The sequence below is a fragment of the Solea senegalensis genome, unplaced genomic scaffold (assembly GCF_019176455.1).
Source record: "Solea senegalensis isolate Sse05_10M unplaced genomic scaffold, IFAPA_SoseM_1 scf7180000013775, whole genome shotgun sequence".
NCBI lineage: Eukaryota > Metazoa > Chordata > Actinopteri > Pleuronectiformes > Soleidae > Solea > Solea senegalensis.
In genome coordinates, this window is record NW_025320890.1 from 104385 (window position 1) to 122507 (window position 18123).

The following is an 18123-nucleotide window of genomic DNA, read 5'->3' on the forward strand; positions in this document are numbered from 1 at the left end:
TAGGCTGGACTTATTGATGTTTGAGTGAATAAATTAAAAAACATCAATTTTTAGGGTATTCTAATTTAAAAACCTGCGCCATGAAGAATGAGAGGATATATGCTTAAAAATGCAAATAAATTGGATGGAAACAAATGTACTGTTATGTATGCTTCCAGCAATAACAGTAGCAGTATTGTCATCATTATTATGCTATGATTAAAATTGATATCTTGGCTACTGTGTGTGTATAAATGACATTGTAGTACTATAAAAATGTCATAACTGATTCAGAACTGTCCTGTCTAAACTTATAACCTGATACAGATGATATATATCTCCTCCTGGTCTCTCTCTTCCGTCTCTACCTCAAATCCCTCTTTCCCTTTTCATCCCCCACTTTGTCTTTCACCACAACCAGTCGAGGCAGACGGCCACACATCTTTGAGTCTGGTTCCGTCAGAGATTTCATTGTATGAGTTGTTGGGTTTCTCTTCTCTTGTAAAGGAAATGATTTACAGTGTCTGAGACAACGTATGTTTTGATTTGGCACTATACAAATAAAACTTAATTGAAATGAACATATTCCTAATATATGCATGGGTAAGGAGGGATACAGAGACAGAGGGAGAGCGAGAGAGGGAGGAAGTGAGCGCCTGTCTGAGAAGTGGTTTTGGCTGAACACTGAAGCAGGCTTCTCCAGTGTCTCACTGGGGTGCAAGGGAATTTCACACAAGCATGCTGGTTGCTTACACTGGCACATGGGGCTGGTACAGTATTACAGCACATTACCATCTCTATTTGGCATTGTTTGTTTTGCCTTGTGCCTACACATACAAACACACATGCTCGTAGGCACACAAACTCCTGACCATGCAAGCCAACCACAGGCGCCATGGGAATAGATTCTGTTGGCTACTGGCAAAGCCGTCGCCTGGTCTGAGGCCAAGTCAAGAGCAGAGGGGAGCTGTGGAGGGAATGCCAATGAGTTTCAGCTTTAAAAGACCTCATCACATGATTATATGTCGGAATGTAATATTTTTAAGTGGACTATTGTGGTTCCAAAAACCATTACGTTGTGTCTCGTGTGTGACTATATTTACACTTTATATTACACAGTATATCATAATGTCCTGTTGCTTAGCAACAGCTGTTGACAAATTTAAATGGTGAAAATCTTGTGGTCCATTAAAATGTCTGAACACAACTCACACACTTGACTTTCTCCACCTGAAAACTACTGTTCCTCATGTCTGACTCAGCACATATTAGGGGAACACATGTGGTGACACTTGACACTGGTTCTAAAATGATGACTAATGAAAATTTTCAATTAAAATACAAGTTATGGTGCCTCATTTTATTGCTTAACTTAGCTGCTGTTCTTCATCTTCATCTTCAACACCTAGTTCACTTTGCTGCTCCATGAGTGGCTCCAGCACTGTTTTAAGAGTATCAGTTTTGCAGCAGTATTGCAAAAAAAATAATACTGTAATACTAAAATGAAATATTTTTAGTGATTGTGGTTAACATCTCCATAGTAACAGTGAGCTCCATTAGTCAGATAAGTTGCTATTACACCTGGAAGATTGTAGGTATTGTAATACTTCTCCATGACATCATGAATAAAACATGATGTTGATATCTCATTGACTTGTGGCTACTACAGGAGCAGGTTGTTGTGAGTAAACCTTCAATGGTTACTTATTAAGGCTTGAATTTAGAAAATAGAAAGGATTTTTACTCCCTGAGCCACACTGTTATTTTGTCCCCTGTCTTCAGTATGAAGACTTTTTATACAGACAACTAACATTTGTTTGACGGCGCTTCATATAGATGTTTGTGCTGTAGCTGATGGTAAAGGGCCAACAACACTGAGACACCCAGTTCTTCTTCAATAGCTTCAACATATTAAGACAATCTTCATTTCTGAGTGTTTCTTAGAGCGCTGGGTCTAAAACTGCTTTTGTTGTGTTGTGCATGTGAGTATGTTTGTGTCTGTGTGTAGGGTTAAACCAAAGGAAAGAGAAGAAGAAAGCACTTAAACTGCCAATTGCCTTAAAAAACATAAATCAATGAATCAACGAAAGAGAAAAATGGGGCAGGATTTAAACTTTAAAGTGCATTTTCAAAGCCAACAACTAATATTCAAAAACCATGAATATCCTTAGTGTAAACGAATGTGAAAGTCGGGGGAAGAAAAAGGTGAGTACAAAGTGAAAGTTAAAAGAACAACACTACATGGGAAAGGAGAAACAAAAGACAAATGGAGGAAATGAAGAAAGAAAGTTGAGCAGATATCAGTTGTTTCAACAGGTATCTTACCAGTCACTGTGTAGTTTCTGGTTTCCCGTGTGTGTGTAGCAATAGTTCCAAAACCCGTCTGGTTCAGTTGGTACTGTTGTATGACTCCATTGGGACGAATAGGTTCTGACCAGCTCACGTAGAGGGAGGAGGAACTTAAAGCAGTGACCACTGGAGTCAGCAGGCCCTCAGGCACACCCTGAACTGTGACGGCAACCACCTGAACACACACACACACATGCACAAAATATAACAGATTTATTAAGTTTCACAGAATGTAAAAGGTGCAAATAACAGATGGATTTCTGCTGTGATCTTTTATGAATGTAATTAACCTGAACAGAACCCAATAAAAACCTGCATCTAAATTCAGGGCTTTGCTTTCTGATGTGATAAAAAAATCGGTGTTGATATTTGCTCATGCTGATGTAATTTACACCTTAAAAAAGTAAGACAGCAAAACAATTGTGTGTTAAAACCTATGACTAAATATGGGAGGTAGATAACCATTGTTCCATATAGAGGAACAAAACTATACTCTACTGTAGGGTTGAGAATCACAGGGTACGTCACAATATGTAATGCATGGTCCACGATAGCAATACTATCACAATACAACGATTCTGCAGTAATCAATATACTGCAAGACAATGATATAGAAATACATTACGATATTATTACATTACATTATTATTTTTTCTGTCTAACTGAAGAAAACAAAGCACTTTTGTTGTTAAGTATTTTTAACTGATCTACAGTTCGGCATTGTTAGGCTTGATTTTTGTGTCGGACATCTCTTCCTGTGACTTGTAGTCAAGACAGCCTAAACCGAGACCAAGACAATACCAAGATTAGAGGGTATCGAGACCAAGGCGAGACCGAGGGCATGTAAAAGACCGGTCTGGAGACATACGACTCTAGTTCACGCATTGTTTAAATTTCAAACACTTTTAATTGATTGTTGTAAACATTTCCATAGTAACAGGGAACTCCACTAGTTTGTGACGTTGCTATTACACCTGGGAAATTGTGGGTATTGTTGTTCATGACATCATTCATAAAACATGATGTTTTATGAAGACTTGTGGCTTCTACGGGAGCGTACAGTATAACATTGTTGCACAATCGAAACTTAACCAAACATAAAAAGCCTCAGTAACCCTCTCAAAAACATCAACAAAATTAAGGTCTTTGGAATAAATATAGATAATAAAATATTGAGGACATTAATGCATGTGGTAAATTTGAAAAATAAAACAAATGGAGGAACAGTTACATACTGTATGTGCATGAACACAGTATAATGCTGGGTATTAGTGTAGCTCCTTCAATTCCTCTGTTGCTGTCTAATGTGCATTGTGACTGCAGTAACAGTTTATAAAGCTAGGGTTGCTATTGAACGTATTTTACATATATTCCCTTTAAAATATGGCCTATATGGGAATAGTCACCCAACGTATGGCATATTTGTGCAGCACATACCCTTGTACGACTATACACACAGTTGCACCACAAACTCAATCTTTGTCTTCTATGTGCTCTCTGTCTACCATCTAGTCTCACACATACATATGTTTGCTCAAACCAGCGCGCACACACCCACAGCAGAGGATAGAAGGAGAGTGAGTTGGAATTAGTTCGTACACCAGTGAAAATTGGCCAAACAGTCCCAATTATGGGATAACTTGGGCTAACCTAATACACCACTGCAATTACCTGGCATCAGCCCTCTCACATACACACCAGTAGACTAACAAACACAGGCGTACGCACAAGCTCCCACCTGCTGTGACAACAGACGGTGCTGATCTAATGCTGTTGGTCACTTAGAGAGAGGTAACACCAAATGGTTCTCCTCTGTCTTCACTTCTGTTGGTGCTGTTGTTCTTGCTATTTGTTTCCTGTCATTCCACCAAACTCTACCTGTTTGTCCAAATTGTTGTCTTCTCCTTTTCTGTCTGGTCCTCCGTCCTACTGTCCAAACACCAGGACAACTGTCCTCTGGTGTATGGTGCTCGCACGTATCTCTTTCCTGAATGTCTCTCGCAGTCCCTTTCCCCTCTATCCCTCCACGATTACCTTCCTATGAATGTGGTACGAAGAGTTCCCCAGTTTGTGTTCGATGTGAGTGAAATGTAAAGGCAAATTCGTAGTTATCATGCCCACAAATCCACTGACATCCATGTGACGTAAATGTCCACCCTTGTCTGCAACAGTTCACAGGTGTGTGTGTGATTTGTGTGGGTAGGTTCTCCAGGTAGGAATAGACTAGAATGTTGTCAACGCCAACCTGATCTGGACCCTCATTTCAATATGAATTCTGGTATGAGGAGGAAAGAGGAAAAGACAGGATTCTCTTGCGAGAATAAAGTCATAATTATTATTCAAGCGTTTCAATTCTGTGTTCTGTTGCTATTTAATAATACATCAGATAATGATTAAAAAATAATCTCATGCTTGTAAAATTACAACTTTATTCTCGGAAAATTATGACTTTCTTGTAATATTATGACTTTTTAAAACAATATATATTATCACTTTATTCTCATATTATTACTTTAATCTAAAAATATAATTTTTTTCCCTCTTCAGTTTGGCCCTAATACTCGTACATTTTATATTTAGTCTCTTTATGAGTAGAACGCCACGTGCTACTCAACACGGTGTCCTACAGAACGCCAGTTCAGTTCGGTTAAAGATTAGTTTACTTAAGTGGTTATATGTGTTTCGTTTTGTTTACTTTTGAGCAAAAATCTTGAAAGGCATCTGAGTTGACAGCACACTGAAGCCCTCGCTGATTGATACTACACCTCACCTGCTTCTTCCTTATTGTTTTCTTCCCCATCTCCTTTGCTTCTTCTTTCTCTACCACTCTTTTGTGTTTGTGTGTGCAGTGCACATGTATGTGTGTGTGTGTCTTCTTAGTTGTAGTAGCAGAGTTCTAATTGCATAGCACTGTGCGGGACAGGTGGGGGAAGTGCTAGTGACAGTCTATTAAGGCAGGATATCCCCGGTGCCATTTGCAGCAGATTGCCCTGTGATTCTGTGGTCTGCACATTCACCCGCCGTCCACAGCTACCACACTGGGGGTTTACAACACTGTGGTCACTTGCACCACTATATGATAAATCATTATTTTTGTGCGACCTGAGCACAGAGGGGAGTTCCGTGTTGTTTTGTTAGCTTTTTCTAGAGGTGATAGATGCTAATGCTGCAACTGGAGAGTGAAAAAACACTCTGTTAAATTAGATTTTTGGCTGTGAGATGTCCTCACCACGTGACATCATCACAGTCATTATATAAATTATTATGATTGACAATAAATTCATTGACAAAAAAAATGCAAAAACATAAGAGACACAAAAACCTAAAAGGCATTCATTTAGTTTAGCTGATAATTTCAGCTCATTTTCATTGTTTTGGGACAATATTTTAGTGCAGTAACCAGTGAAATAAGCCTGTTTTGAAAGATAAGACCACACCTTAAATGCAGAGGAATCATTTAATTTAATTTAGCATTGACCCATGACAACACTTCCATATACTCTCTTACACAACTGCAGAGACAGACACAGAAAATGTTAGCAGCGGAAAAGCAGCCTACGCACTGCATTCTTCTTCTAATGATAATTTCCTGCAGGCTGCACACTCAAAGATATAATGCTGGCCTCCACAGTTTTCTCTGGGAAATGCACTGGTTATTTGTGCCTATTTTGACAATCGAAGCAGCCTCTATTACAATCCATCATTGTTATTTTTAGTTAGCTTCTTATTCCTCTTCTGCTGAAATTTCACCACAAAACTTGTCCAGCTATTTTAAGAAACCCCCCACAAATCAAACCATGGGATTCAACTAGAAATGCCGATCTATGACCATTCTTGAGTGAATATGGAAAATAAAATTGCAAAAATACTAAACGTCTCACACAAATGAATGGGGAGACAAAGGGCTTAAGGCTAATCTTAACATGAGGACTTCATCAGACGCACGGTCCATTACCACCCACTTAAAGTCCTGCAACCGACAACATGCTGTTGTGCACCAAGATGAACGCATCTTCAAAAATTCCTCCGAAAATTTGTAGTTCTTATTCCTCTTCTGTACAAATTTTGGCGCGTAAGTTGCCATGCAGATTTAAATGGAGTGCTTTTATGTTAGCTGATCCTCCAAGGTTCCTATAATTCTGTGTAGTCATGAGGGAAGAAGTTAATAATAAACTCCCGAACCATTAAGGGGCCTTCTGTTTCTTTAATGGCGCCTCAGGCAGCATGTTGGGACATTGACGGCACACCTGTGGTCGCTCAGGTGCTGGTTCTGTCACCCGCCGTCTCCGTCTCAGGCATCCAGAGACCACATGTGGGGGCACCACATCCTTGTGCTCCGCAGTCTGGCCCCTGTGACGTCCATTATTTCCCTGCATCTCAGACTGTAGTATCCTTTTATCTTCACCCAGTTTTGCTCGCATTTTCTCACCAGCTCCTCTGAAACATTGTGCATCTGGTTGACCCTGATTGCGAGCTGATTGTGAGTGTACACCTCCTTTTTGAAGGCTAAATAGATTTTGATCAGGTCTCGTTCCAGAGCCTCTCTCCATTGTGTATGCATCCGGCAAGGTCAGCACACTAGCATCACAGGTCTTCATAGATGCTTTACTGAATCCTGCAATTTGAATGCTCACGTGATTTATCTTTTCGTGTTACAATAGCTTCAGAACTATTTGCGATTTAAAAATAAGGCCGGTCAAGTTGGAAGTGTTGGATGATCTTCAAAGCCAGAGGCTGATTCCAATTAAATACAAAGGTCTTCAAAGCCCTTCCATCCATTTTTGGTTGGATGGTGGAGGTGTTTTATGGCAGTAAATCTGCAGTACTGCTTTCTGGATTAATGTTGCCTTCATGTGCTATTGGAATTGGTAAATACGAGTTCCCGATGGCTGAGAGTAGGAAGAGATTCGTCACGGATGGTAAATAATTCCTTAATGATTATAATTAATGTATTGTTGATTGGGCACAAAATGTTAACGTTCATCTAGCAAATCAACTAACAGTTTTACCCGAGAAGCAGGTAAAGGGCGAACCATGTCAGCCATTTTTCATTTCACTCCGACAACTTGTATCATCTTTCCGATTGCAACTGAAGGCCGCATGAATCCGTCCATTACTATTTATGTTTCCTTTGCATTGTCTCTCAGTATTTGTCTTCCGATTCCCTTGGCATCTACAATGTTGCATCACCGCCCTCCTCTTGATTCAGTCATCCCTCACAGTTCTTCTTTTGACTTTGACGGCAGTTGGCGTCCATAGTCTTGCATTATTCTTTCTCTCAAAAAGGCACATGTGAGATATCAGATTCTATTTTGACTAAAATGATCCATTCACTTGGAAAATAATCCTGTTAAAGCTACTGTATACATAACATTTCTATGTCGATATATCAAAAAAACGACAAGACTAATGTCGTATATATTTTTTGAGTTGTGTACTTTAGCCAAAACATTTCCAACACTTTAAATCCATGAAAATCCATATATTTCCATTCGAGGTAAATATACCTCTTCATTTTGTCTTTTAATGACATTCTCTGCTTCTACTGTCTACGCTATTGTAAAATGACCATGGAGGTTTTCAAGAACTGTAACTTAATTCTACATCGTCTCCTATGACTCTCCTAAGTATTACAAAGCACTAGCTGCGTGACGTCCGGGGTCACCGTGAAACCCATAGCAAAGGCACAATCCCATTTGTACACAACCGTATATGACAGCTATATCTTCTGAGTCAAACCCCCTATGAAATACTTGGTATTACTAGTTAGCCAGTGTGTTGAGCTCCCCGTACAATTCCTATGATTCCATGCAGCTTCATGATGTCATCAGACTAGGTCTTTGTAGTTGATTTGTTTGAGAGACTCTAGTGGCAGAAATGACATCCTGCGTCTAAAGAGGTTTTCTTCAATTAGCATTGGTGTTTGTTGAGAGCCCATGAAAGCTGACAAACGCGTCTCACTTTCTGTCTTCGAACTGTGTCTTGTTCTTCAGCAGGAACGCTGCCAGGTACTCGATTGGGTTTGGTGGTCTCTCTTTGGCAACCAATGAAAGGCCCTGCAGCAGAATGGGGACCACAGTTCTGTCAAGGTACACTCGGATTGGCAGTGCCTGCAGGTCCACCCTTTGCCTGGAGATCTCTGTGCTTGCCTTCTCATTCTCCGTCATCCTCTGGGTGCTTTCTGGCAGGCCGTGTTCTTTGCGAGAGTCTTCAGACCCTGGTTTCTGTCCCTCCATGGTCTAATTTGTTTAATATGAGGGGGATAATGCTTGCAGGTTGGTTGTTGGTTGTTGTTCTTGGTATTTCTTCTTAATTTAATTAGCAATTACTCACATAATCCTAAATTTGAATGCCCGTTATGAAAGAGATCTTCAAAGTCAATTAATATATGATATCAAGTGATGATATCATCTAAACATCAGTCCATGATGATGTGATCTATGACGTCATGTATTTATATACAGTATTGTGGTAAGGTCTTAGGTCACCATTAAATTAGCTGTTTTAGCAATGATATAATGGACATACTGTATATCTCACCTTATAGGAACAGATCCAGAAAGTATGCAGTTTTAAACATTAAATAAACAGCTTCTTCCATGTTAAAGCGTACAGTATATACAGAGGCTCTAAGAATGTGCAATATAGAGTGTCTTATATCCTTTTTTCAGCACAACCTAGGCAATCCGATCAAAAAAAAACAAAAAACATTTTTATGAACAAAAAGAAAAGAGTATTTTGTGACTTCTGCACAACTATTGATACTTTATATCACAAAAATAAAATTATTCATAACTTGGAAACAGATGAAAGACTGATTTTGTTTTACCTAATGTATGAAAAATGTGGTTAAAATTTGCGATACATTTTTTAGTATTTTAACCCAGCTAATGTTACCTTATAAGCTGATGGCAGGTGAATATTAGCTGATACCAATGTTCAGACAAAAAAGCAGTATATCCCTAATATACAACATCAAGACAATTTTAATCGAAGAATGAAAGTTTTCAAAGACCCGATGATCATTGTTCTCAATTTGAGAAACTCGAGAGGAACTTTTCGTGAACTTTTCCTCTGGCAAATTTCTTGCAATTGTTTTGGCTTCAGTAGTGTTTTCCCTCTCAAGCTTGTGAAGACTGGATGGGGTTATTTTGCGTGGTTTATTTCTTTTTAATCAGGTTTATCTTGCATTGGTTTGATGAGTCTGGCTCTAAAAGAATACAGGAATAATGATCATGAACATAGATAGTCTACTAGCTGCTTATGAGTGGTAGGCTGATCTATGGGTGTTCACTGATATGGAACAATATTTACAGGATTAATGTGAAATTATATGCACAGATAAACTCAAATGTTTCACTGTATGTAACATATTTACACAAACAGGACAATTCATTCTTGAAACAGCAACAAAAATACTCTCCCTCTTTATCTCGATGAACATTTACCAAACCTAATCTAGCCATCATTGATTTATCTATCAATCCCCACAGAGGATACAACTAACTTTTCCTCCATCATCTATCAATACCACCACCAGGTACACAATTACAGCCCCAATCTTTATGCACATGCTCAACAAAATAATGAGATGTTCAATTATCTTTAAAAAAAAAACAAACAAACAAAAAAAACCTAGAAAGACTGTTTTCATCATGAGCTTTCATCACCTGCTCTAAGCCGGAAAAATTAATTGTTGTGGTGGTATCAGCTCAGCTACAGCCAGATAGATAGCAGGGGGAGTTCTGTGTGGAGCTATTATTGGACAATATCACAAACATCAGGTAGACTCAGCAAATCTAAAGCCTTGCATGGGGGTGGGGGAAACGAGGCTACATAACAACTTGTTCCGACACAGGAACAGTGCAGAGTGCACACCGTGTGGAAAAATTATACACTGTAATTTCTCAGCGACAAAGGTCAAAGCAGTTTAGAATTCATCGAATCTAACTTGCACGACTGTGTGCCTGAATTCGGATGCTGACGGTGTTTAAGGTTTGGCATCTGAGGCGACTTCTACAAGAGCTTTAGCTTAAAGGCCACTGACCAGACAATGGATCAGAGGAGCGACGCTACAAGGTTGTTGTCCTAAAATGACCTCTTGTATTTAGTGTGATGTAGGAAGTTGCACGTCTGAGCAAAAACAGAAAAGGAAAGGTTTTTTCTACATTTGTATTTGGACATGTGTGCTTATTTTTTAAAACTCTGTTATTATTTTGGTTTGAGGGTTGCGAGGGGAGCTGGAGCCGACTGCAGCCGACATTGGGTAGGAGGCACGGTAAACCCTGGACAGATCACCAGTCTATCATCGGGTCAAAATACAGACAAACAGATTTAAACTCTTGACCCGACCACAAACTGCATGTCTTTGGACTGTGGGAAGAAGCTGGTGAACCCAGATAAAACCCCCACACACAGACCAGAATATAGTTTCAAAATATTTACCAAAACCCAACAGACCCATCAGAGCTCAGGTTAGGTGGTGGTGTGTTTGGTATTGAAGGATAGGCAGCTCTCTGTATGGGTCAGCAGGACAGAAACTGTCCATTCTCTCTCCAAATAGAGATGGTATCTATAATGTTACACAATGTACTAACGAAGCAAGTGCTGCTTTCCAGTAGCAAACACTGCTGAAGGGATTTCAAATGTTATTCCATTGGCAGACCTGCATTTGCTTTAAATGCTCAGAACCACAGTAAGCAATTCCCGGTAAAGCATCACTATCAGTGAAACGGGAAATCATTTTTGCCACTTATACAACAAACCTGCACTGTAATGTGCAAACGTCAGTCAGACTTTTGAGTTGCACTTACCTGTGGACTTCCAGTACAACCAGCCCTGGTACAGACCCTCAGCTGGTAGCTGTATTCATGGAAAGGCTTGATCCCAGCCACATCAGTGAATCTGTTTTCCTCGCCACGGTAACGCTCCTGCCCATTCCGCAGTATAACATAATGGGTGATAACACCTGATAGATAGTAAAAAAAAAAGAAAAAAGAAGTAAACATTGAAAAAGCACGCACACACACACATGCTCGATTAGCGCATTTGTATTACTAGTTTAACATCCCAACACTTGTGATGCACATATACAGATAACACACACACCATTGGGCCGGGCGGGCGCTTGCCACTGCAGCTGGATGATGTCGTCTCTGTCGCCAGGGCAATTCCAACGGGGCGGTGCCACGCCCCATGGCTTGTCTTCACTGGTGGTCACGGTGATGACATCGCTGGAGCCTCGTCCAAAGCTGTTCCAGCCCCTCACTCGATACTCATAGGTGGTGAAGGGCTCCAGGTCGGGGTCTGATCAAAATGAAGGAGGGACAGAAGAAAGGGTTTGTTTGATTGTTCAGTCCAAACATTATTTTTTTCCAGACTCATAACACAAACTCCCAGACTAGAACTTTATGTTCAAGGAGCCACTATGACCTTGACTTTCGGCCGCTCCAAATCTAAAAAGGCAATGACTAAAGCATTCTGGAGGATTGTTACAACCACTTTCATGAGGGATACTGTGCATGTACAGTATAAATGGGCATGTAGATGAACACGCACACTATTACACACACACAAGCATTATTTTTAGGAGTGTTAAGGGACTTATGCTGTAAATGACATTGTGTTTTAACCACCAATCTGGGACACTGGTCTTACTACTGTGATAACCCAAGCAGCAAAGTACATACAGTGACTCGCACGTCCTTAAACTAACACAGGATGTCAGTTTAAGGGCTGATTCCAAACATTTTACATGTCAATCGTCTGTGAACAATACACAACGGCACATGTGGCGCTACCTGTGTGTGATTACCTTAGGTTTTCATCCCAGATAAGTATAGCATTATGTTGTGTGTCTGTGTGTGTGCGATGTGTGTATGCACGAGAAACATCTGGTGTATGGTGGGTGGCGACAGCTTTATGTGCTTCTGCCCAGATGGTGTCACAGCATCGCCTAGAAACTCTTATCCTAACTGCCACACGCGCGCACACACACACACACACACACACACACATCCCCCCCACACACACAGACCTCAAACAGTAACTGAATAAACACAAAACATACAATAATAAATGCACAACTACCCACACATCAAGACAAGAAAAGTGCTATATAAACACCATTTACACACACGCAAAACTTCCGTTTTCAGTTTTCAACACACAAATAATATTCAAAATAAATAATAATGTGGCCAGACACATTCCTTCACACACACCGACACACACACACCCCAGCTCCCTTTGGACTGATTACCAGCAGAGAATGTTAAAAAATGGCATTAAAGCGCCTATTTCTAAGTTTTAACGACACACTGGTGTACGACACGGAGAGAGTACCCATGTTACAGCTGTTAATGTACACCGCAACAGCTGCCTTTGTGTTTGTGTGTGCGTGGATGTGCATCTGTCTCTCAAGCCCGTTGGTTTCACTGTCTGACACATTGAGTAAATGTACAATTGGTGTCTGTGAGCAGTGTGTGTTTCACTGGCAACTGAACACGAGCCAGTCAACACAGACAGGAGAACCAACCAGCAGGTTGAACCAACATTATCAAAACATAACCAAGAACACAAATATAATTTCAAAAACTTTGTCCAAACGTGGCCTAGATCTATCCAAAGGGGATTCTTGACCCATGCTGACTGTATATGAAAGAATGGACATAGACTCTGGGTCCGAAACATAGAGCCACTGTGTTCGTGCCTGAGAACTGTATTTTGGCCACTCTACTAGTTGCAAAAAGAAGGTTATAAGTAAGTCTATTAGAAATTGAGTCAATTTATCACTGGATTTATAATGTCGGTCAACATCTTCCTTCCAGGGGTTTATGGACTTAATTACTGATTGAGATTGAAAAAATATGCAGGAAAACTTGCCAATTCATTTTTCTGTTCACAAAAAAAGCCTCACCCATCTCCAGATGGACAAGCTGCAGATCTTAAGGATTCAAAATGACTGTTAACAAATCAATCAGGGATTTCGCAGTGGGTACTGACAGGTGTGGACAGACTTGGGTCAGTTGTCCAACCTCTAATTTAGCGCCATAAACTTAATTTACAAAATGAAGTGTGCTTTCAGGATGTACATGGCCAGAAAAGCAGACTTACTACCTAACAAACATACTCAAGTAACATTCAACAGATGAAAAAGACAGTGCAAACACATGCACTGAAACTCTATTTACCTGTGTAAGTGTATGTGCTGGTGTCTCCGCTGTACACCACCTCCTCGTGTGTTGGGCACAGGCTTTCCTCCAATCGTGTCTTCTCAGAGTGTGTGTCGCTCGATGTGTCTGTCATTTTGTAATAGTCGCTTCTGCTGGTATGTGTAGAGAGGCCTGAAGTCAGAGCTTCCTGTGTGGCATTGATAACAGGGGAGTCTGTTGCTGTCTGTGCGTCGGGGAGTGTGTGCGCAGACAGGATCCAGGTGCAGGCGGCCATCGATGGATCAAGGTCACAGGAGCCACAGAAAGCTGTCGATGCTGCAGCGACAGGACACAGAGCGCCCTGCAAACACTGGTGCTGGACGGAGGAAGGAGAAAGAGATGGAGGGGACAGAGAAGGGTAGGAAAAGGACAGCTCAGTTTTTTGTGTATGGTTGTACGAGGTACTGACATACAATCTTTATGGTTACACTTATCACTAAACTACACCGAATCTTACATTTTATATACATAATACACAAGTAATACATAACAACCTGGAATAATCTTTTGTCACTCCTAAGTGCACATTTTTAACTGCACAATGCAGTTTCTATTTTTGTCTGCTGTAATCTATTGTGCACATCATTACTATTACAAAAAAATAGCTATGTGTTACTCTATGACTGTGTGTATGTGCGTGTGGTGTGCATTGTCCTTAATGACATCATTAGAACTAATGAGAGTTCCTACCCTTTGTCCCAGAGTGTGTGTGTGCGCCTCTGTGTATGTATGAGCATGTGTGTGTGTGTGTGTGCTCTTCTCATGCTGATATAGGAACACACAAACACCACATGAACCCAATTGATAAATTGAAAATGGCAGAGTCCCCAACTCCCGATGTGACAATGTGCGTGAGTTTTAGAAGGAGAGAAGACATTTTGCCAATGCCTGTTTGTAAGGTTTTTTGTGAGGTATGGGAATTTCTACACATTTAACATGTTGATTTTGTGTTGTTGTAATTTGTGTACAAAATGTTGTTGGTTTACATCTTAGTGGTGTGGAATGTGAAGAGTTTGCATGTTTTCCCCATCAGACTTTACAGTATGACACAAGGAGCCACTTCCCATGGCACACACAGGTGCACAGTGACAGCAGACACATCTGTACAGTCATCAAGTGTGAATTTGAAAAAGGGTGGGAAAGCCCAGCTATGGGGTCAAAGGTCATACAGTAAATAACAGTAATAATAGTAAATAAAGCTTCCACCACTAAATATTAAATCAGTAGCATCCAACACAGTGACAAACGCATGCAAACACACCTGTGTCGACAAGCCAGGGGTGGGTCGATCGGCACACACGTGCCGTTGAGGGTTGTAGCCAATCCCGTTGCAACACTCCTCTTCCTGATGTATGACCTCTGACCTGCAGCACTGCAGTGTCACTGTAGCGTTGCCAGCACTGTGTATTTTGGGAAATCCATCCTTGCCCATACAGCAAAGAGTGACAGAAGAGTTTATGTACTCCTGACCACAGCAGACAAAACCTAAAGGGGTGGAAAAACAGTAAAAAATAATGTTGTTATATATTTTGCACATATTCACTATTGACCTTTTTTATTATTTTCCCAATCATCTGCAATTATCTTTCTTTTTACCACTTTTCTTTCCCCCTCTTTCTACAGTACATCCACCCACCAGTCATTTCCTTTTACCAGCTCTTGTTTTACACTCTTCCTTCTCTCCATACCGTGAAAACATTCAGTCAGTACTGGACTGTTTTATCTCTCCTCCACACTTCTCAAAACTCCCCGTCCATCCAATCTTCAATCACTAGTTTCCCATCTGTGCAGAAGGAGTATTTAAGCTGCTCTGAATATTAAGTGTGCACCGTCTCTTATCAACTCTTAAATACATCCTCCACTCCTTTATTCTCCCCTCTTTCACTCCACGACTCCCTTCCTACCCCCGTACGCATCTCTTGATACAGCAGTGATGCTCGGGCTGCAGTCGGACGGCTGCAGTGGGAGACGAAGTGTGTTTTTCTGAGAGCTGCCATCTCTGACAGTGATAGGTGATGTCTGCCTGCCGCTACATCACCTTCAGCAGCAAGGTGACATTTCAAATACATGCTATCAACTCAATTTCCCTGTAAATGCTTTGCAGATGAATGTCAAATATCAGACATTTTTCTTATTGCCGTCATTTCATATTCCAAATTTTAAGTGACTTGGATGAGTTTGGATGCAGATCATCGGTAAGAAATGTGGACAACATATTCTGGCCCTGGCTCTACTTCAATACTATAAATAAAATGCATTTATCCTGTCAAACTGCTGCATGACTGTGTTTTTTGAGCAATAGAATCCACTTCTGAAACTTTTCATGGCAGCTTCCTCGTGTGTTTAGTCACACCCCAACCTGTTTGCCGTTAGGAAATGTCATCAGGCAACACAAGACCTAAACACTGCTATACTGAGAAACACATAGAGAGTCGTGGGGAGCTGACGGTCTTAATCAGCGTCGCGCAAACTCACGTCAATGGTTTGAAAGTAACAGGACATTTGTTTATATTTAAAAGTTACACACTACAAGTTGGACCCACACATTAAATTGCCACCTGGACTCCATGTTGGCCAATCCATGTGTGAAAACGAACTCTCATGGACCCCCCGTGAACCAGTCTATCACAATTTGAGCCTGATGAAGCCTGGCACTGTTGTCTTGGACTATGCCCCAAAAACCTGGTCATTCATTCAGTATATTTCGGTAGTGGGGTGATCTCATTTTGTGGGTATATAACGTTGCTGAACCTACAACTGACCAGCTGAAGCAATGCCAGATTATAACACGGCCTCCACAGGCTTTTACAGTAGGGTGGTGTACATGTATACACAGTAAGGTATTCTTTAAACTTTGAGTTGAAACTTCCTGCAGGCCTTTGCCGATGTAGACCAAGCTCACAAAGAAGTGAAGGTCAAACGAAGTCTTGAAAATAAAAAACAATCAGGTGGTGTCTATTAGTGTCAAAAAGCTGTTGGTCTTACAATTTTACTGCAGGAAAACGAGAACATTTTGCAGAAAATTCGAGCTGAGGCAGGAGCCATTTCCTGTCGGTGCACTCTCATCAACAACTGGGGTAGTGAACATCTTAAAAGTGTTAAAATGGTTAAAAAAAGAAGGTTGTTTTTCAACAATAGTGAAATAAACTGGCAGCAGCTCTTACACAGCTGAAGACAGTGAACATGACGCCTTGTTTTCCCCTCATAATTACATAAGTCAAACCAATGCAGTCGCTGTGACGTCAACACAGCTTAACGGAGAGGGAAGGCTGCCGTGTTTTGGGCTTGCAATGGATAAGGGCTATAACATCACCCTGCTGTAATACTTTAACACTGAGTCGGCAACCCCCTGCTGTGAGGACGCATTGGAAATACAAATGAGCACAGCATGGCGCCGCTAAATATCACGAACAAAACGATAGAAGAAGAACAAATCATACTTTAATGAGTGCAACGACACAAGCTTTTCATTCTGAATCTGAACACAAAAAAGAAAAAGAAAAAACCTGGGATGATTTAGTTTACAGTTAAAATGATCTAACTTTCATGAGGTATTTAGAACATTTATCCTAACAGTTGATGACATGCTGATGTGTGGCACTATCTACCCCCAGCTGTGGCGCTCATTTTATTTGACAGCAGACATTGCACTAAGTCATTGCTCTGTATCATGGCCCCAGCCTTTAATGGGGCTGCAGCTAGTTGTGGCGTGATAAATAACTTATTGTTTAACACCCTCATCAGCATTCACTCTTTGAGCACATGAAACACTGTTAATTTAGGCAATCATTTCACTTAAAGGCCAAAAGTGGAGAATGGCACATATTTTCCAGCGTGCTGCTGCAGTGCATTATATCTCCAGCGCATCCATCATGGGCACAACGTGACAGGGAAATGCATGTGTATGTGTGTGTGATTGTGTGACATAAAGGCAGTCTGACGGCCAGTAACTCACTTAGCAGAGGCAGCTGTTGTCGAGTGAGGGCTTGGTGGCCAATTCCCCCAGCGCTTTACTTCAGCTTCAATGACGCGCAAATAAACAGCTCAACACTTTTCCAAAATAGCATCTTTCCTCTTATCCTCATCTTCTCGGCATCTTCACCTCCATCCAGTGACCAGGCCTTCTACTCTGGTCAAACAGCCTGTTGTGACTCTCAAAAGTTGCCTTTGATTTCGAAACTGGGCTGTATCACAGGATCATAAAATAATGGTACATCACACCTAATGTTACCTCTGAGGCCCGCTTTACACCTGGCATTAAAATGTGTTTTCTGTGATCGGATGAGAATGTGCATATTTGTTACCACTGTCACGTTAGCTGTGCTCGGAGTCACCACGCACCTCTGCTCACGTAGCAGTTTCGCAGATCGGATAACAATCTGTCCCTGGTAAGTGGTCAGGCGTTCGATCACAGAAAACACATTCTAGTACCAGGTGTAAACGGGGCCTCAATGCTGGCAATTGGCATGTTGTGAAAACTCGTTCCATCAGTTATATTGTAATATTTTGACATGAAACAAGCAGAAGAAACAAATCTGGTTATTGGGGCAGTCCCAGTGCCCTTTGTCGAATTCCACGTATT

At 40.9% G+C, this 18123-nt stretch overlaps 1 protein-coding gene across 1 annotated transcript in view; it reads right to left on the reverse strand.

Annotated features, from left to right (window-relative positions):
- LOC122760592 (usherin-like) overlaps positions 1 to 18123 on the reverse strand; it is a gene marked incomplete at its 5' end in the record, with an annotated part of 107052 nt that overhangs the window by 50116 nt on the left and 38813 nt on the right. The window contains 5 exons of the mRNA XM_044015707.1: positions 2305 to 2503; positions 11142 to 11296; positions 11437 to 11634; positions 13521 to 13857; positions 14803 to 15026. Of these exons, the coding sequence (XP_043871642.1) occupies positions 2305 to 2503; positions 11142 to 11296; positions 11437 to 11634; positions 13521 to 13857; positions 14803 to 15026 (1113 nt within the window). The remainder of the gene's footprint in view (positions 1 to 2304; positions 2504 to 11141; positions 11297 to 11436; positions 11635 to 13520; positions 13858 to 14802; positions 15027 to 18123) is intronic.